Source organism: Hibiscus syriacus, unplaced genomic scaffold (assembly GCF_006381635.1).
Source record: "Hibiscus syriacus cultivar Baekdansim isolate YM2019G1 unplaced genomic scaffold, ASM638163v2 tig00116996_pilon, whole genome shotgun sequence".
NCBI classification, from domain to species: domain Eukaryota; kingdom Viridiplantae; phylum Streptophyta; class Magnoliopsida; order Malvales; family Malvaceae; genus Hibiscus; species Hibiscus syriacus.
Genome location: NW_024063512.1, coordinates 2869392 through 2890040, shown reverse-complemented (window position 1 = coordinate 2890040; position 20649 = coordinate 2869392). Strand labels below are relative to the sequence as shown.

Genomic DNA, 20649 nt, shown 5'->3' with positions numbered 1-20649 from the left:
TAATTTTAGTTATGAGTTAATTGTAGTAGTTTTATTGATATAAACCCATTAAGGTATAATGTTCAGGTAAATAAGATTTATGGTTACTTGAGTGGATTAAATAGCGTATGAGAACATGAGAAAATATATGGTTTAGTTATGCTATAAGGAAATCTTGATAATGAGGAATAATAGAGAAGATATGAGAATGATAGAGTTTAAAGAATCAAGTAAGATAAGTGTTATAAGTGGTGTTAGATTATTTATAGCATGAGTGAAAGAGATATGTATTGAGTAATTAAAGAGGACTGTATATAAGGATTGCTTAATATTGTTATAATCGAATTTTCTTAAGGAGGGGAGAATTGTAACATCCCAAACTAGGGGTTAGTGGCTAAATTGTAAAGTTTAAGAATTTGATGAATTAAGTAGAAGAATGGAATAATTCAATGATTTATTTGGAAATAATTCCTAAAAGTTGTTAGTAATTATTAAAGTAGATGAAGGGCAAAATGGTCATTGAACAAAGATAATATTAATATTAATAAATGGGTATATAATATATGAGAGGTATGATTGAAGAGATAAGTTTAGACTTATCTTCATCTTCATCTTCTCTCAAACGTGAAGAGCCAGCTTGCAAAGGTGAGTTTCTTTGTTAGTTGGTTATTTGCTAAATTTATGGTTGGGTTTTGATCATTAGATAATAACTAAGCTTAAGGAAAGCTTAGGTTATCTTAAGATTGAAAGATAAATAAGTTATGAAAGATTAAAGAAAATGGGTTTTTAAAGGAAATTTTGGAAAGAGTTAATAAGAGATTTTTAAGATGGAATTTGACTTGTCATCAAGAAGAATAAGAGATTTATGAAGTTAGAAAAGATTTATAACAATTTGAAAGTTTAGTAAGATTCTTAATTTTAAGAATCTTGATGAATATGGAAGATAAATATGATTATATGGACATAAGTTGGTTTCAATAATGATAGTTGAGTTTAAAGTCATAGTAGGGGATTAAATAGAAGAATTGAATGAAGAATTGATGAATTTCGGGCTTGAAATGCAATTTCTGGACAAGGTGCATCGATGCACATTCATAAGTGCATCGATGCATTCCTTTAAAAAGAAAGAACATCGATGCCTTTGATGCATCGATGCATAACTAATGCATCGATGCTCCTTTTAAATAAAAACATCGAATGCATTTTATGCACCGATGCACAAGTAGTGCATCGATGCATACCTTCATGAAAGAGGAAATGGGCTTTTCTCTTAGCCTAAGAAGTGACAGTTTAGAATATATCAATTGGAATATTGATATGAATCTGTGTATTGTTATGTAGAGATAGAAAGTGATCCGTTTCAGGACAATTGAGGAATTAGAATCGAATCAAAGCAAAGCTAAGGTGAGTGCAATTTATTTTGTACTTATTTTATTGAATTAACATTGGCTTGTGATGAGCCAGTGATGGAGTTACTATGGTAAGAAGTAACTTCTAAATTGTTATGTGATTACCATGTATGCATTAATACATAGAAATAGATGGATGCTATGTTATATGAATTATATGCTTAAGTGAAAATGCAACATATGATATTATTTGACATGACATGCATGGTTACATGAAAGAAAGCTATGTGACTACATGTATATGTGAAAGAAGCTATAAGCTATATGCACATGTGATATATGTGATATGAATTACATGAAATGATTTACATGAATACATGTATATATATATAATACATGTGATATGATATGAGATATATGGTTACACATACATGTGGTATGTGACAGAAGAGAAAGAACAAGTGATACGAAATGTATAAATAATGCCCATAGTATATACGAGAGCTATAGGTATAGTTGGCATGCCAAGAGTCGAGGGTTTTACCTATGTATTTCGAGACATATGGACAGTATACCTATGTTCTAAGGAACATATGGACAGTTTACCTAGGTTCTTTGGGACCTATGGACAGTTACCGAGGTTCTTTATGACCTCTGGATAGTTACCGGGGTCTGTGTGACCTCTGGATAGGTCCTTCGGGACATTTATACGAGCTGTGGTGACTGTATTAGTGCACAACCTCAATGTACTCACATACCTCTATTCTCGATAATATACATGGGCAATGAAATTGAAAGACAAATGAAAGTGAAAGTGATAAAAGAAGGTAAGTTGCATGTGTGCATGACCTGATTGTATATTGTTATCATACCATAGATTCATGCATTGATGTGATTCAATGATATGAATGCACATACATGAATTATATGTGTTATATGATGAGTATATGGTAAGTGGAAAGGATTATTGATAGTGTTTGTATATGTATGTCTTTTATTTATATGAAATGATATATGGTTATATTATATGTTTTAATATGCCTCACTAAGTCTATGACTTAGCGTGTAAGTGATTTACACGTAGGTACCAAGAACGAGAAGTGAAAGAATGGAAGTGGCAAAGACAGTATCACTACTAAAAGATCAGATCAGAAGTATTTGACAAAGTATGTATTTGGTTATGTATAAAGTGTTGGCATGTAATAAGTCATTAAGTACGAGCACTCTGATCAAGTTTGTATTTTGTTTTAAATAAAGTTTTAAATTTCCCGGGATTTTTCTTAAGAGTCAAGATTTGAAAAGTCAATGTGACACGTCGGACTCGTATCCGGGTCGGGTACGGGTTGGGGGTGTTACACAATCGGACTGTTGACGCTTAGAATCATGGCATCATCTGTCTCCTCTGTCACGTTAGCAGATTCTGTGCACCAGTATTTTTCTTCGGCTCGGCAATCTCTTTTAAAGTGACCCTTCTTGCCGCAGTTATAACAGGTAAAATCTTTATTTCCCGTTCTTAATTTTCCCCTTCTGGATTTGGATCTGCCACGATTTGAATTTCTTTCTGAAGTTCTCCCTCTGGACTCCGTGTGCAAGGCTGAGGAGATTGATGCTTCACCCGATTCTCTCCGTCGAATTTCTTCGCTCAGTACCAGATCCCGAACATCGTCGAATTTCAATTTACTATTTCTCGACGAGCTGCTAACTGCTGTGACAGTAGCATTCCAACTGTCTGGTAGAGATGATAAGATAATTAAAGCTCGAACTTCATCATCGAATTCAATTTCCACTGAACTCAACTGGGTTGTGATTGTGTTGAGTTTATTTAGGTGTTGTGCCACTGATGCCCCTTCCGCCATCCGCAAATTGAATAATCGCCTCATCAAGTACAATTTGTTTGAGGTCGATGACTTCTCATACATACTAGATAGAGCCGCTATAAGACCCACCGTGGTCTTTTCCTTTCCTATGTTGAAAGCAACATTGCGGGATAACGTCAGTCGGATAACTCCGAGGGCTTGTCTGTCGAGAAGAGCTCAGTCTTCATTCTTCATGCCCTCTGGTTGCTTTCCTGAGAGAGGTTGATATAGATTTTTCTGGTACAGAAAATCTTCAATCTGCATCTTCCAAAAGCCAAAGTCCGCACCATCGAACTTTTCAATTTTCGCATTCCATTCGTCTGCAGACATCGCTCCCACTCGAATCTGGATTCGTTTAGATCGTTTCTGATAATCTTTGCGAACCACCATGTATTAGAACACCTCCGTCGATAAATTCGTATCGCCGACAATTTTTTTTACTATTCACGAAATTCACTATTCATGTGAACAGTAATGAATAGTAACCTCGCAAAAAAATTGACAAAATTCACAACCAAAAGCTCCGATACCAGTTGTTGGGAAATAAACAAGTAACGAGTAATTTCCCTATAACCAGATTAGTGAGAATGCGAAATAAAAGTGGAAAAATAATACCCGAAATTGATAACGGAGTTTAGCCAATTTTGCTTACGTCTCCGGACTGTTGCAGATCTTTTACTAAGAGAGAAAATTTACAGGTTTTTACAAAACACTCAATACTCATAAGAAAGCTTTTTAGTATTAGGAGAAAGAAATGATTTGGGATTTTTTGAGATCGTTATGAAGCTAAATGGGCTAGAGTATTTATAGTTGAAGCTTATAGACTAATCTGGTAAATATCCTAAAAAATGTAATGACTAAAATTGCAATATTCTCATTTCCTATTTAAAAAAATAGCACCGAAATCGATGCATTAATTCCCGCCCAAACTTGTTGAAAACCATTGCCATCCCCTGTTGAAATCAATTTTGGCCGCCCCTTTTTGACTTGGTGGCTGCTTGCTTTTAATTTCAACACCATCCTCTTCACCAATACTTTAGGTTTCTTGTTGATCACCAAGAACATGATCAGGCAAGTGTTAGAGGCGGTGCTTTATCTTTGCTTGGTACCGTATACGGTTCTGGAGAAGATGAGAATGGTGAAACGGAAAATGCTACTGAAGTTAAGAGAACAGAATCTGTGAGAGCTGGGGTTGCTATTGATAAAGCATCAACTGATGGACCAGAGCAGAAAGAATCTTCTTTAAGTGTTAATAGAAAAGATGATACGGTAACTAAGCATTCAGCTCCTTTAAAGGAAAAGGCTTATGTGATAAAAAAAGAAATCAATTGATAATAACAGTTAAGGCTGGAACGACGACTGGGTTGAAGAAAAAAATGATTCCTCTGCAGATGAGAAATCACGAGCTTCTTCTTTGCCACCCACATCGAAGGTTGAATTACCTGTCATGGAGCCCCCATCAGATTTAAAGAGAGTGGTTGATAAGATTGTAGATTTCATAATGAGGAATGGTACAGTTTGAAGCAGTTCTGGCTGAACAAGATGTTAAGCAAGGGAGGTTTACTTTTTCGTTGCCATCCAATATGTATCACCCTTATTATTTAGAAGCTCTTCAAAATACCAAAAAGGTATGTTTCTCACTTTTCAATGGGATATAATAGGTTGAATCTAATGTGGAACATCTTATTTTCCATATAATATATTTATGCATTGAGGTATCCATGTGAACTTTTCTGTTCTTATAATTGTTTTGTATTGCATATTCATCCAATTTGATTGTGATTGTCCTCTGATTACATCATGATAGCATATTCTTCGCCTCTTTGGTTCTATCTTTAATTCTAAGTTACAATACTTCACTGTTTCACTTTTTTTTTTTTTGCAATGAAAATTACCTTGTAAAGCTTCTGTTTCCGAGAAGCATGGTTCATCTGGCTGTGGTGTAGAGAAGAAAGTTGCTTCATCCCGAGAAAGTTAAATTTCAAAATCAACTTCAAGCTATGATGCAGATGATACAACAAAATCAATCTCAGAGTCCACCATCTTATGTGTTGTTATATATATATATGCTTTGTTTATTATAGTTAACAATATTGCACTACATTATATTTCACTTTTATGTAAACTTTGATTTATTATTATGAATTTCAAGTTTGTTGTTATGGATTTTAAAATGTAAACTTTAATTTTAAATTTGGGTAATAAAATAGCAGGGAAAGGCGTTTGAAAAATTAATTTTAATTAGCAACGTTTGTATAATAAAACGCCACTAAATACATAGTCAATACCAGGGTTTGTAAAACAAAACACCACTAAAGTTCAAGATCTTTTACGACGCTTATATAAAAAATCCACTATAAACATAGTCAATAGCGACGTTTTACATTCACAAACGCCACATATGTCAGCACATTTAGACGCATTTTGGGAACAAATGCCACTAAAGAAAAGATAAATAGCGGCGTTTATAAAAACGCCACTAAAGAACATAACCTTTAGCGAATCATAACTTTTAACGGTGTTTGACGTTCACAAATATCGCAAACTTTTAGGGTGTTTGTTTTAGTGGTGTTTTTAGTGGCGTTTGTTTTTGTGCCAGAAAAAATTTTAGCGATACTTAAAAACGCCGCCGAATGACTAAAAAATATTGCAAAAAATCTGTTTTGTTAAAGTGAATGCGTGTGCCACCCTAACCGTGTGCCTTAAATGTGCACTTCTTAGGCGCGAAAATGAGGAGCCATCTCTCTATTCGGCCAAGGCAGTAACCAACAAACTTGATGCCAAAATGAAGAGCTATAAGCCTTATTCGACCAAGATACATCCCTCCACCTTTTTGGCCGAAACATTAACTTCCTTTTCATACTATGTATTCAATTAATTAGGACTTTATGAAAAGATACATCCATGGCCGAATGCTCATGTACCTTTTGGCCTTGTTCCTTTTCATAATCTATAAATAGGACAAATTATTTCCTTTGTAAAACAACCTTGTTTATCAATATATCAAGTGAGAAAATTATCTTTTCCTTAGTCTTTTCTAAGACTTTATCAACTTATCAAGTAGCAACACTTGGGGCGTCAAACCACTCTTTCATTCTATAGATACTTGTGATTTTTATCTCTATAGATAGTGGGTCTAAATCCTTTTTCTATCACCTCTGAATAAATTTATAAGGATAAGTCTTTGTTTATTGTAACACTGACTCTTTCTTAATCTATTCAAGATACTATCATCACCTTATCCACTTTCTCTTATAGCCATCATCATAACCAAATACTTGATCGTTTTTCCGCATACTCTATATCGTTTCAAGCCCACCTTAAAACAATACATTCACTTAACTTTTTTTTATATAATTTTCTTAGATCCTACAATCAAGTTGTCACCGTCTTCAAAGTCTATTGAAGTGTGCCCCAACTTACATCATATTGCTCGATGCGGTATTGGACGATGTGGTATTAGACGATGTGGGCTATTTAAATGGATAGAAGCAGAAATGAACTATTGTTATATTTAAGGATAAATCCACTCTCTCTTCTTCTCAAGTTTATACGAAAAGAGCGTGATAAATGTTATTTTAGAAATAGAATTAAGAATAAAGAGGAGCTTATTGCCTAGATTATTTTGACTATACATACAAAATTTCTTAGCAACAATAGGGTAAATTTAGACCTACAAATTTGTATAGACTGAGAAATTGGACTTGAGTTGTCTGTTAAACTCGTGTTTTGTAGCAACTAGTTTGATGCTTCTTTCAAATATAATATATATATTTTATCCAAAAGAATCTAACCCAGACCCATTCAAACAGGGCTGATCACCCCTCAGACTAAAAACAAGGTCACAACAAGAAGACAATAAACTCTTGTTTCTAATTAAATTATGTTAATGAAATGTCGAGTAAAATGTACATTTGTAAGTCAAATCTAGAACAATATAGAACCTTTCATTTGTAACTCCAATGGAAATCGGGACCCATCCTTTTCGTCGAGGCGGCTTTTGCTTTACAACATCGCTCTTTTCGATCCCGATGTCTCCACAACTGGGATTCTAACATTCCAGAAGCACCCAGAACAAATTCTTCCTCACCCACGTGTCACGTTCCAAACACGTGATTCCTCGAAGAATGACCACGTCCCTCTTCAATACCGTCACATCACCCATGCTTCCGAATCAAATAGCATTGCATATCGCTTGATCATCTCCCAAGCTCCAGCCACGTTGACTTTTTATCCACGGCTCTTCTCTAACCTTAGACCCAGGTTCAACATCCTGCTTCCGTACTTGATTATTATTCCGATCCTCCCCTTCTCTCCTCACGCGCTTCACCCCTATGGAAACTCCGAATAACTTCGGCGTCACATTCTCTGCCGCCGCCGTTACCTCCTTCGGACTACTACCCTCCGTAGTACTCGCCGAATTCCTCTTTGATAATATATCTAACGCCATTCCTTCTGCCAGATTTGAATGATTCTCCAACAGACTGGAAGCATGGTTGGTCATCAGAGTAAATATATTGTTACATAATCCCTTCAACCGAGCCAACTCACGGCTCAGCTGAGTGTTTTCTTTTCTAAGCCTCTCGTTCTCCTCTAAAAGCTCCGACGTTGTCGTGCAGCTCGTGATCCGATGCACAATGGAGGCGACAGGAGGCAAGTTCGACGAGATTACCTGCTCATCTCCCGAGTTCGAGGGCGAGGGTGATACCTTAGGAGGAGGAGCCGCAATGGTCACTGTCGCCGAAGCAGCAGGAGTTATTTTACGGCGCTGTATGTCTCGGAGAAGTCCCTTATCACCTCTTCGAAAACATTCGTTAGCAAACTCCCATCGGTCCGGCACTACCTTCCTAAATCCCTAAAATAGTAATTTTATTATAAAATAAATTAATTTCTCATGATAACCCAATTATACTTTGCTAATATCTAATTTTCAAAAACTTACATATGTGTTGAGTTGGCGCACGAAGCTGGAGAAATTGTTATGTTTGAAGTATTTAGGGAGCAAATCACGGGCGAATTCCGCGGGCTGCCAAACGATGAAAGCTGATCCGTCTTCGTTCCATGAAATCAAGTCATCGACGGAAGGATCATCGACGAGCTGATAGGTTTTCGTAAGAAACGGAGTAGGTAAAGATCGTTGTGAGTCGGCGGCAGCACTGGCTAGGGATTTGCAGGCCATGAGGTTCTGTCCAACATACGAACACTAAATATCCAGAAATATCCAAAGAGATCTATTCCTCTGCCTTGCCTTTGCCTCTTTAACTGGTGCTGATTAATATACCTCTAATTAGGAAAAAAATAATAACAAACATACGTTCCTTACCCGAGAAAGTTCTTAAAGATAAAATAAATAAATGGACAAAGAAATATATTCGATGCTTCTAGCCGAAAATATGCAGTTTAGTCGGAGAAATTCAACACTAAAATACATTTATTTATTCAGATTCACGGAACGGAAACAGTTTCTCGACGATGTGATCTTTTGATATAATTGATGAACAAATATTATAACATTAATTCGTTTCTTTCGTCAATCAAAAAGAAATACATTAAAAAATTGAAATATTCAAATCCAACATGAAGAATAAGTGGATATTAAAATATTTTAATATTCATACCTGGAAAGAAAGCAAAACTTTTCTCACCAACCAAACAAGAAGTAAGAAACCTGGCTCGTGCGGTCAGACACCATTGAATGAATGTTTCAGGTTTCAACACAATACAGAGTTGAAAGCGGCATGTTAGAGAAGGGGAAAGATGGAAAGTTAGGTTTTGTGATTTCTAGAAGTTTCTGCTGGAGTAAAATGATAAGAATATTAGAAAGAAGGGGAAGATGGCTAGCTTATCTTAAAAGAGAGAGAAGAGCAGGCAAAGTAGGTGGGGACCACGCGCAGTGGAAAGAAAAGGAAGGTGCCAGAAGGGCGTATTATTTATATGATTTTAGGATCTCTTTCAGAAGCTTCTGTTTAATTTTTGGATAATAACTTTGTGGTAAAGTCGAGATATTTTTCCCCCTAATTTGTTATATTACAGCACGATGTAGATTGTCTTGAGACGTGTCCTCTGTTTTAGAGAAGATTGAGTGGAATTTATGGGCGAAGTTGGCAGGTGGAGATATAAGGGGCCTGTAGTTGAGCCACGTGGATGGTATGGAATAACATTCGCCGAATTTCTAGGATAATAGATCTATATAGAAATCAGAGATGATGGGATATTTAAGATCTATTTGTTTTATGTAATTTATTTTATGAATATTTTTTTTATTTTTAATATTTATTTATTATAAATCATGTATTTTATCGATCAATATAATTTTTCTAAAATGTTTTCAAACTAATATTTTTTCAGTTTAAAGTCTGCTCAATTTAAATATTTAATCATTAAATTATTGCTTAGGTTCCTAAAATCAAAATAAATTTGAATAAAATCATAATAATTCGGCTTGAGCCTAATTTTGGTCCAACCCAACAGAGAGTAAACTTCAGTTGAACCCATATGAAAATGATCCAACAATTAGTCATCCAATACAACCATTATTTGTAAATCCCAATATTTCAAGGATAAAAATACACACTCTCTTGTAAAGCCTATAGCCAGATAAGATAGCACAAATTGCAATAACTAGAAATGTTGCAAACGCATGCTGGTCGACACAATGGTTCCCTTCCGGAACCTGTCCGATGATTGGCATTGCCACCGAAGCCGATAATCAACGACGGATCATAAACATTTTTAAATTTAAGTACATACATATTAATAATATAAAATTTATTAAAAAAAAATCATATTATAAAATGAGTCCAAACTAAAAATTAAATTTTAGATAGTGCAGAACTATTTGTGAATCATATTATGTTGAGAATATGCAACTTGTGCTATGCTAACTGTTAAGCATTCAGATTCCCTAAGCTTTGAGGGTACAAGGCTTCTGGCAGTTCCTCATTTAAGACTACTGATTTCATAGTTTATAAAGGTTTTCTCTCATATATAAGGTTAAAAGAATAAATATTAAAAAAATAAATATTAAAAAATTATATAATGGTTAAAAAATAATTAGAGTGCATAAAAAGAACTAGAAATGAGAACAAAATGAAAAATGTAGAACGATTAGTTTTGTCAAGAAGCAGTAATTTCAGGCGTCGAAGAACCTAATATGACAAGAGAATACATTCAATTCTGATTAGGAGTGTGACATGTGTCATCTCAATTTAAATGATTAATAACATTAATAAGACTGACTATTTCATTGTCATTATAAGGACAATGTTAACATACTTCGTCTTCTCACGTAACAAATGCTCACTTACATGTTGTGCATATCTTATGAACAAATTATCAATTATGGCCTCTCCAAAATGAATCACAAGCATGGCTTCAGTAATTGCTCTTATGCTATCCGCGACGTTTTGTCCACTTTTACGTATAAAATTTCCATTGCAGTCATCGTCTTCGAAATCCCAGTTTACTTCAAATTTCTTTATTTTGTCAAGAACGAAAGATCCTTCCTTTTCGACGATTTCCCTCACTTCTTCTTCACAGGGGTAATATAGAGGTATATAGAATGAATCCACATCAGATTTATGTATCAATCCCTACCAACCAAATAGATTATTTATCAAAAATCAAATAGTCATAATGCAATATTATATAATATATACACACATGACATTACGATTGAAGAAAAATATAATATCAAAATTAATCCTCAACGTTTATCTAAATAATCCTTTTAACTTATATATATTTTTTAACATTTTAACTTCTAACATTACAATTTTTGGTCAAAACAACCCATATTAAATGAAAACAATTAGTTGATTAACAATCAATGTATGTTATTGAAATGATATTCTCATATGTGTTTAATTATTGATATGTCATATGTCATGTCATCAAAGATAATGACCTGACACGTATCACATCACTCAAGATGACAGTGTGGCATGTGACACATCAACAATTAAGCATATATAAAAATGTCATGTTAGCAAGATATGTTAATCCTTAATCAACTAATTGTTTTAAACCGGTATGAGTTATTTTGACCAAAAATTGAAACATTAAGGATTAAAATACTTCATAAAAAATTAAAAAGGAGTGAAGACTAAAATGACATGTTTATAAACCTTGGAGACTAATTTTAATATTATGAGGGGGGGGGGGAACACTGAACCTTTTCTACTAAGTCGAGGAGTGATTTGGTTAAAAGCTCCCATATGCAACAATTGTCTTTGCATGTGGGATCAGTAATGCTCCTACCGATCAAGGTAAGCACCATTCGTCCTCCACCCATCATTTCTTCAGAACGAAAGCGTAAAAATTTCGAGAAATCATTTCCAAATTGCTTCGAATAAGCATCAGATACATTAGGAGGACTTAACTTCGATATGTAAACGTTCTCATTATTATTCTCAACAACTCCTTTTGGGACCTAAAAATCATTCACAATCATATATACACAGTTAATATTAATCTCTCTACTGCAATAAATTCAACAGGTATGATTTCAAACCTTTGAGAGCCAATGAAGACAATAAGAAGAATGGATAAAGTGAATGCTGTTGCTCGGAAAAAGCCTTTCATGAACGGAACCTGCAACTCCGGCTATGAAGCAGCGCCCATCGAAAGCGGGAACAGATCTAAAGACAGTGTTGAAATCGTTGTGGGGAAGATCATTTAGGAACACTTGAAGCTCGGGTGATTCCCAGTGTGCTTGTTGACAAATCCTAGTGATTGTGTTCATAATTTCGTATGTTGGGAAGAAGGTGTTGGGACCCGAAGCACAACCCAGATCTGCCACCTTAATGCAACAAGTAGCCGGTAAAACCTTGCTCAGCATCTCTTTCATGGTGTCCTCCAGGAATGGCCTTGTCTTCAATAATACTTTTTTCTGGTAAAAAAGAAAAAGAAGTGCTGAACAAATTGTTTGATTGAAGAGAAGGATATAATAGATATTGGAGATTGGGAAGAGACTTGTAGTGAGGAACTATTGGCATAGCTGACTCGTTTGTCTGCGGCGTTCATGCATTGTACTTTTGCAGATGCCATAGTCGTTGCCTGCTGTATCTCGATGGAGTTTCCTAATGCATGAATACTCGTCTTATAGAGACTATTGAAAATGAGTTGCAGATGGCAGTGGGCGCTGGCAGTATGGCATATACTGTCGCCTTGATTTCATCAGTTGAAGTTTTACAGATCAGCATCAGGCGGTACTTTGTCCATATGCGAATTTCATTTTCCAATGCGAATCTGTGAAATTTTTTATATAATACTCCATATGTTTTTTTTTTAAATTTATCCTTTTCTAGTTTAAAAAATTATTATTTAAAATATTATATATAAAAAAAAGTCAACAAATGATAATACTTATATATGTCTTTCTATTTTTATTCTTTTATATCTATCAAAATAAATCTGTTAAAATTATTTATTATTTTCTGAAAAATAATTTTATTATTTCTCTTATTTTATATATGATTAAATTTATCTTTTAAAAATTACGTATTTTATCAATATAAGAAACAATTAATGAGACCAATGGAGTATATCTTTTCCATTATCGAAAGATGGTGCAAGCAGATGCATGGATTTGATTTATTCACTGGGCCGACTAAAACAAACTATTCTACAAATTATTTATGATTTTATCAATATAAATAAAATTAAAAGATTTTTTTTTGTTAAAAATATGTGTATAATGTTTTCTCTATTATATTTTTAGGTGTTTAACGTTTCCGACGTTATATTTTTAAGTGTTTATATCGTAACATTCGTTAAAAAAAACTTGTTAAATACTATGTGTTATCTTTACATTTTTTGAAATTTTTATTTTAAAAAATAATAATTTTAAAAAATATTTTTTAATTAAAAAAACCCTACCCGCATCACCCCTGTCGTCCCCTCCAGCAGCATGTTCACACCTTAATTTTGAAATTGCAGCAGTAATTTCACACTTTAATAAACAGCCGACGTTGGGTATTTTGGATTAGGGTTAAGGATATTGGATGATGGCAAGAGAATGGTTAGAAGCGGAGGTCCGATGGTAGGTGGGTGGGCGTTCAATGATGGCGAAGGTGGTTGGTGATTACTGATGACATAATAAAATTAGAATGAAGGATTTTAGGATTTTAAGAGTTTTTTTAAATTTCAGAAAAAAAAATTATGGTTTTTTTTTAAAATAATTATATTTTTTAAGTTTTTTTTAAAAAAATAAAAAAATAAAAAATATATATATAAACATAATACATGTCACAATGGTTTTTTTACAGTTGTTACGACGTAGGCATTTAAAAGTGTAACTTTAGAAACGTTAGACACTTATTTCTAACGAGAAATTCTTTAAACATCTAAAATTAACTTTAAGTATAGTTTGAACTTTTTTTTCTCGTTAAACCAATATTTATATATTATATATATATAAACATCAATTTTGGTTAACTATTTTTGCCTGATTCTCGTGAATTATAGGTTAAAGGTATCTAAACTCTATTTTAAAAAAGTAATATATTTTATTTTATTTTATATTCAATATGATCTTTGAATTGAAAAAAATAATTAAATCCTTTAATTATGGAAAAGTCCAATTATTGTTATTTATACACAATAAATAATTAAATATTTTAATTTTTAAGTGTAACACTCGAGGTTTAAAATAAACATATTTATTGAGCAAGAGACTATCTAAACTCTAAAGGCTCAATTTTTATCATATATTCATATTTGACATTTGAATCTAATCGATCGATCTGATTATTCGTTTTCTATAAATATCTGGTCTGAATTATCTAAAAATTAAAAATAGATCGGATATCTTAATTTTTGGGTCGGATCAACTAATTGAATTAATCGGATCAAATTTTTTTGCACACCCTAAATAGAATAGTTTGTATAAATGTTGATGATATGAATGTATGATAATAAAAGCATGTTTAATATGTGTACATGTATGAAGTAAAAATGTATAACATATATACTGATAATTCATATGTATATGAAATTAAAAACTAACTAATTTTACTAACTCAATTATATGCATATGTTTAATTAACGTTTATACCTATACATAATTTATAAGAGATTGATACTTGATACTACTTAAATGATATATTTCCAATGCTTCCGACATCAAAGTACATTTGTATGTTCACATGATGTAATTGAAATATGAATTATATATTAAAGTATTATAAAATATAAAATACAAAGACTTAATTGTCCACTTTGCATCAGTGGAGCTCACTGGCTCACAGTACTCCTGTTACCCACTGCAGGTGCAGTGAGATTTGTTCAACGCACTGATGTTTCCCAAATTTCAGTGCAATTGGAGGAAAAAGCCCCTTAAACGCACCATTCTGATGCCAATTGGGCATCCAAAGTAGGTATACGGAAGAAAAGCTCATAGTACAAAACCTTGTCTAGAATTTGATTCAAATAAAATAATCAAACTTTCCTTAGTTTTTGTAGTCATGTGTCGTAAATTGCAACACTTGTATTCGGCATTCGTTGTAAAAAATTGAACAAAACCACAGGAAACTAACATTTAATCAGCAAAAAGGTCTTGAAACTATATGAACCATTGAAGTGGCAGTTTTATAGTAATAAGTAATGTTCAAGAAAGTTGAACCCCGGTGTAAGAAATATATAAATTCCATAGAAAAGGAAGACACGTCGTTTGTGTTCTATTGCAACATGATGGAATGTGCCGATAGTGATACTTGACATAGTAGAAGAAAATCCAGACAAACCCCCACCGAGGCTCCCCATGGTTTCAGACTTCTAGTTGTCTCTCTCGTCCGCTGCCGAATGTGTCTTTCGGGGATCAAAGGAATTCAGAATTAGGTGGAAGACCCCGATAGGACGGAAAAAAAAGAACCCTATGCCACTCTATTTGTGCATGACTGAATTGTGGATTTCAGATCTTCCTTATCCAATGTTGCTTCAACAATGACCTGCTAAAACACAACATTTGGATTTATTAGAAGGGTAGTCTTAACATCATAGACACCTAAGGAAATGTCACAGGAGGTCTCAGAAACATTCATATTTCTTGTACGGGATTAACTTTTTCCCCTTAATGCTGGATACTAGACAGTCGACGGAGCTAAGAGATTATGGAAGACCATACCTCTTGTACTTTGTTTCCGGATCGAGCAAGTAACTTATATTGATTCTCAAACATGGATGCCATATAAACCTGCACCAAAAGATCAATTGGGAGCAGATAATCCCAAATCATTTGAAAATATGATGATGACTGAGCTATTATTCAAGGGATATTATTATTTCTCAAGTTTCAATCAAACTAACATGTATTAATAGGAACACTACACATGCATATCTATCAAGAGCTGCAATCCACAAATTAGTAAGAGGAAAAATATGAGCCGACACATTTGAAGAGAATTGTTCTATTTAACATCCACCAGCTTTGGCCTACTGCCTGTTGCTGATATGTCAAAGCTATCATACCTGGAATGTTGGAGCTAAACCAGGGCTCAAGAAAAACCGTCCCTTCGAAACCGACTGAATCCCTTCTATCTGCTCCAACTCTTTGATAAGTGATTCTACATCAGGCCACTGTCAACATTTATCAGTGTGAGTATTACCCTGCAAACAAGTAAAAACCTAGGATCCGTTTGTTTCACGTAAAACATTTTTCGGAAAACGTTTCCTCACTTTTCAATGTTTGATTGGAGTAAAATAGATTGGTCAATGTAAAACATTTTCTTGGTCAACAGAATTTCCTTTGCATTTTCTAGAAAATGACTAAACACTTTTCACTTCAAAGTATAAATACTCAAAATATATTATTTTATGTATTAATATTAATATGATATTTTTAGTATTATTTTAATAAACTATTATTATTCATATTTAAAATATATTATTAATATTTTTAATAATATATAAATTACAATAATATACTCAATTATATTATATAACATATGATACTATTATATTCTTATTTAATATATAATAAATTATTAATAAAAGTTATACTATTTATTAATTTCTTAAAAAAACATTATTGAATTATTAATAGTGAATAATTTTATTTACATATTGAATATTAATATAATAGTCTAATAATATTTTTAAAAAAATTCCTTAAAATATATTTATTAATAATTTTAAAAATATATATATTTTTTATTTTTATAGATATTCAATATAATTTATAATATTTTTATTTTAATAGAATATACTAGAGTTTATATTTTTATTTATAAAATTACAGATCTAATATTTTAATAATAATATTGACATAAAACTATAAATAAATATTCTAATATTTTTAAAATAATATATTAGTTTTATAATAATGATATTATTTATTATATTTTATATTTGAAATAAATAGTTTCTAGAAAATTTATCAACTAGTGAAAAATGATTTACACAACATCTTCCAAACACAATAAAACATTTTTCAGAAAATGTTTTCCAGGAGATGTAATTCATTTTACGGAAAATATTTTCAGTGAAACAAACAAACCCCTAATGCTAGTAGAAGAAGGAAACTATAAACAAAAACCTCAGAGTCTGCTTCTGCTGCTTGTAATCTTCCATCTAAGTTATCATGATCACCAACCACAGACTCCAAGGCCTCAATCAGTGGATCTGGCTGTCATGTGAAAAAAAATAAAAAAAAATGGCCTCGAATAACTGAGCTACTTTAAAATTCAGAACCTAGTTGCTTATTGATTACCGTTATTTCCTTCAACGATAAGAATATACGTTCCAGTGTGAAGTCTAATTGGTGCACTTTAGCCTCGACAATCTGAAATCATAAAGATTATCTGAATATCAGCCAAGCCAGGTCTTGCTTATTTGTGTCATTCATTCCTTAAAACAATAGGAGACTCTATTTGCTGTGGTTTTAATCTGCCAGAAAACTCAAATACCTGGCCAATCTTGAAATACGATGAAGGATCCAAGGTGGCATCCCATGATACTTCGGTCTGGTGAATCAGAGCAGGAACACCTTCAACCTATTTAGTACAATTAAATCACAATTTGAGTGGGGAAAAAAAAACATTAACTGGTCTATAATCTCACAGACATGGATGTTGTGGCTTCATGCTAAGGTAGCATATGTTCCTAAGGAAATGCAACGTAAAGGAGAAAAAACCTGCATGACACTGTTGCCAGCCCCAGACTACAAAATCTTCTCTTCTAAAAGTGCATCTATTATAGTAATTGCTAATAAATATTAACAATGCTGAAAAGCCTGTTGCTGAGAATCGCTTACCTCCACAAATATACCGAAATAAGTGATTTTCTTGATGCAGCATTTTACAACATCCCCAACACGAAGCTTTGCCTGCAACAAGATGTGGTATAAGAGCTTGAAGAGTTTTTGTTTTGTCAAGCAGAGTCATGTCCTTAATTTGAATATATTTGTTCAGTTTCTCATTTTTTAATGAAAAGATGCTATTTTTAAAATGTATTTTTCAGGAATTGTAATCCTGCAAAAAATAAATACAAAACATAGAAGACAAGCAATACATATATAGGAACAATATAGCTACTAACCATAACATTTCTCTTTTTCTCTATTAACTCTTCCTTTTCTTTTGGCCTCAGAGAAACTATAAGTTTTCTGAACTTTCTGTCACCCATTAGCACATTTACTTTGACTCTCTGTAAATATTAAGCACATCAATATACAATATGGAAATAAAGAAGAAGTTTTAAAAAATAAAATAAAATCTTCATACCTGACCAACAAATGAGGACAAGAATTTAAGCTTCTCTTGATCATAGATCCTCAAAAGATCTTCCAATTTCATATCTGGCGAATATTTTCCCTCAAATTGTTGGTTGTTTTCTGAATCTGAGTTTGAATCCAGAGAAGAGTTCTTATTCATTAGATCAGAACTTCCAATGACTCAAAATTCTGCTTATATGTAAATTAAGCACATCAATATACAATATGGAAATAAAGAAGAAGTTTTAAAAAAAAATAAAATCTTCATACCTGACCACAATGAGGACAAGAATTTAAGCTCTCTTGATAGATCCTCAAAAGATCTTCCAATTTCATATCTGGCGAATTTTCCCTCTTGTTGGTTGTTTTCTGAATCTGAGTTTGAATCCAGAGAAGAGTTCTTATTCATTAGATCAGAACTTCCAATGACTCCTAAATTCTGCTTATAAGCAGATGGGTCTAAACCCTTCTGTCTCAACCAGGATTCGAAAGCTAAGAACTTCCATTTAGCAGCCAGGTTGCGGTAAGGCAAAAATCCAATTAAAGAACCAAAAGATACCTATGACGATGCAATAAAATCAAGTCACAAAGAAGTATATGTTTGCAAAAAAACATAATAGAAGTAAGAGTTTCACTTACAACAAAACCTTTAGTGCTAGAGCTTATTAACTCCACTTCAGCCTTACGTCCAGTCTTAAGAAGATCTTCTGCCCTGGTCCAATCTCTATCCTACAATTGTATTAGATGCCAAGCTGATCAGACATCCCAAGCCATGTTTCAAAAAAGTACAGTGCTAACTTAAGGAGAAAACGCTACATAAGCTGACCTCCTGAGGTGATACAGAAGGGAGATCATCATAATCTTCAGGATTGGTGGGAACAGTTTCTGCTTTATTGGTGTTTGATGTTTCTTTCACAGATTCATCTAACCTATAACAAAGCAATTTTGTTAATCACAACTCCACCAACTAAAGGAAAAATTGTCCTAATTTTAAGAATATGTTTGACACCTTTTAGGCTTCCCCTGTAGTGCAGCTTCCAAAGAGAGACCAGTGCCAGATTCCTCAGAAGACATCGTATTACTTAGCTCAGCTGACTGCATTCCTTGAAAAAACAAAGAAAAATATAATCTTCAATCCCTAGATAAGGCAATAGTTGCGAACTTACAAGCTTTTAAAGAGAGATGAGATAAAGAGGGCAAGGGGTTGTTAACAGCTAACGCAACAGCCTAAAGGAACTTCATGAAATAACATGGTCCATTACCAATTAAGGAGTCATCCTCTATCTCCGGATTCTTAGGAATTGAACTATGCTCCGCTTCTAATGCTTCTTCAACACTACTCTTTGTTGCATTAGCCAACATATTAGCTTCTATATCTGCGTCAAATCTTTCCTCCTGAACTTCTGAATCTTCAGATTGCTCTACTTCCTCACTGATTTCTGTACGGACACTTACCTGTTCAGGCCTTTTCAATAGTGTAAAATCATCAACTGTATCCTCCACTTCTTTCTTTAGCACAAAACTATCATCAGAATATTGTTTTTCTTCGAGGCCTGTATCGGAAGTCATCAGTTCAGGCTTTCTCAACAAAGTCATATCAGTGAAACGTTCATTTGCCTTTTCATTCCTCATTCTTAGTGACAAATTTGATTTCATCCTAAACCTGGACGGCCTGTCTTCTACATCATCTTCATTAACCACAGTTGGCTTCCTCAAGATAACATTTGGAACCGTACTCCTTTTTGCACTATCCATAGCCTTCCCACCTGATAAAGTTGGTCTCTTTATCTCAGATACAGGTGGCTTAGTATCAGTTTCAAACTTGACTCCCTTCTTCGGAACAGGACGAACTAAATTTAAACCACCGGAAGATGTGGTAGTGGGTGATTTCTTTTCAACATCAAAAGGGACCTCCTCTATTTCCATTATTTTACCCTTGTTCTTATAAAATGCTTTCTCAATTTCAATATAAGAAGCTTCAGGATTTGCTTTCCTACCCATTATCTGGAAAACCAAAATACAACAACATTGAAAGAAGTCGAAAATAATCATTTTTTTACAATTACAAATATGGGTGTCTTAAAAAAACGAATTTACTCTAAATTGAGCATAAAAACAAAAGAGAAAAAGGGTACCTTGGCAATGGTGAGTTTGGGGTCTTCACCAAGCAAGCGACCAAACTTGAGCTCCATTTGGTCCCATTTGTCAAGCTTTGGCTCTTCTTTCTCCGCGAAAACCCTGAAAGAAACCCTTTTCGACCTTCTTTTCACTCTCGACAATGATACAGAAGGGAAGGGCAAATATTTGTTGATAGAGAAGGAAGCAACACCGGCGGCGCAAGAAAGACAGTCCATTTGTAAGGCCAAAGTGAAAGCAAAACTCATCAGATGGCGTTGAATAGCATTGTAAAAATTGTTGGAGCTTCGAAGCTGGGTACTGAACTCTGGGGTTTGGTGGAAGGGATAAAAAGGTGGAAAGAAGCAAGCAGAAGAAGATATGAGCAACATTATCTATCCCTCGGGTAACACCCGCATGGCAGTTTAACTTGGCAACCGCTGATATTTCGCCACGTGGAATCAGCTCTGCTGGAGTTTTGTAGGAGAAAAAGTTCTAACAGATGTCATGTGTGGATGCCAAGTAAAATTTTACAATGAAATTCCATTTTAATTTTGAGGCCTAAACTCAATGGGGCAACCCAACCCATTCAGGGCCTTCAATGGATGTAACAATTAACAAACAAGCCTGAAGGAACAAA

The 20649-nt window shown here is 33.7% G+C and overlaps 3 protein-coding genes across 5 annotated transcripts; all 3 read right to left on the bottom strand.

Moving 5' to 3' along the window:
• Positions 1-7018: 7018 nt before the first annotated feature.
• LOC120193508 (heat stress transcription factor B-2b-like) lies at positions 7019-8967 on the bottom strand. 3 transcript variants are annotated; one of them, XM_039195991.1, is made up of 3 exons: positions 8803-8967; positions 8127-8452; positions 7019-8039 (listed from the first exon to the last, which is right to left on the bottom strand). In XM_039195991.1, exons 2-3 carry the CDS (start codon positions 8361-8363, stop codon positions 7359-7361), a joined length of 918 nt encoding a protein of 305 aa, XP_039051922.1. In that variant the 5' UTR covers positions 8364-8452; positions 8803-8967; the 3' UTR covers positions 7019-7358. The 3 variants fall into 3 exon arrangements, with proteins under 3 accessions (XP_039051922.1, XP_039051924.1, XP_039051923.1); XM_039195993.1 differs by having other exon boundaries at positions 8127-8446; XM_039195992.1 differs by lacking the exon at positions 8803-8967 and having other exon boundaries at positions 8127-8462.
• Positions 8968-10416: 1449 nt separating this feature from the next.
• Positions 10417-12224, bottom strand: LOC120193507 (benzoate carboxyl methyltransferase-like). The gene is made up of 4 exons (XM_039195990.1): positions 12158-12224; positions 11697-12074; positions 11358-11615; positions 10417-10776 (listed from the first exon to the last, which is right to left on the bottom strand). The coding sequence occupies exons 1-4, from the start codon at positions 12206-12208 to the stop codon at positions 10423-10425; spliced, it is 1041 nt and encodes a 346-aa protein (XP_039051921.1). The 5' UTR covers positions 12209-12224; the 3' UTR covers positions 10417-10422.
• A 2524-nt stretch (positions 12225-14748) lies between these two features.
• Positions 14749-20416, bottom strand: LOC120193506. Its single transcript, XM_039195989.1, has 15 exons — positions 20030-20416; positions 19157-19898; positions 18904-18997; positions 18721-18823; positions 18534-18623; positions 18293-18453; positions 17905-18043; positions 17720-17827; positions 17436-17507; positions 17089-17175; positions 16893-16964; positions 16719-16808; positions 15653-15760; positions 15309-15377; positions 14749-15132 (listed from the first exon to the last, which is right to left on the bottom strand). The coding sequence occupies exons 1-15, from the start codon at positions 20399-20401 to the stop codon at positions 15058-15060; spliced, it is 2382 nt and encodes a 793-aa protein (XP_039051920.1). The 5' UTR covers positions 20402-20416; the 3' UTR covers positions 14749-15057.
• Between the last annotated feature and the right edge of the window lie 233 nt (positions 20417-20649).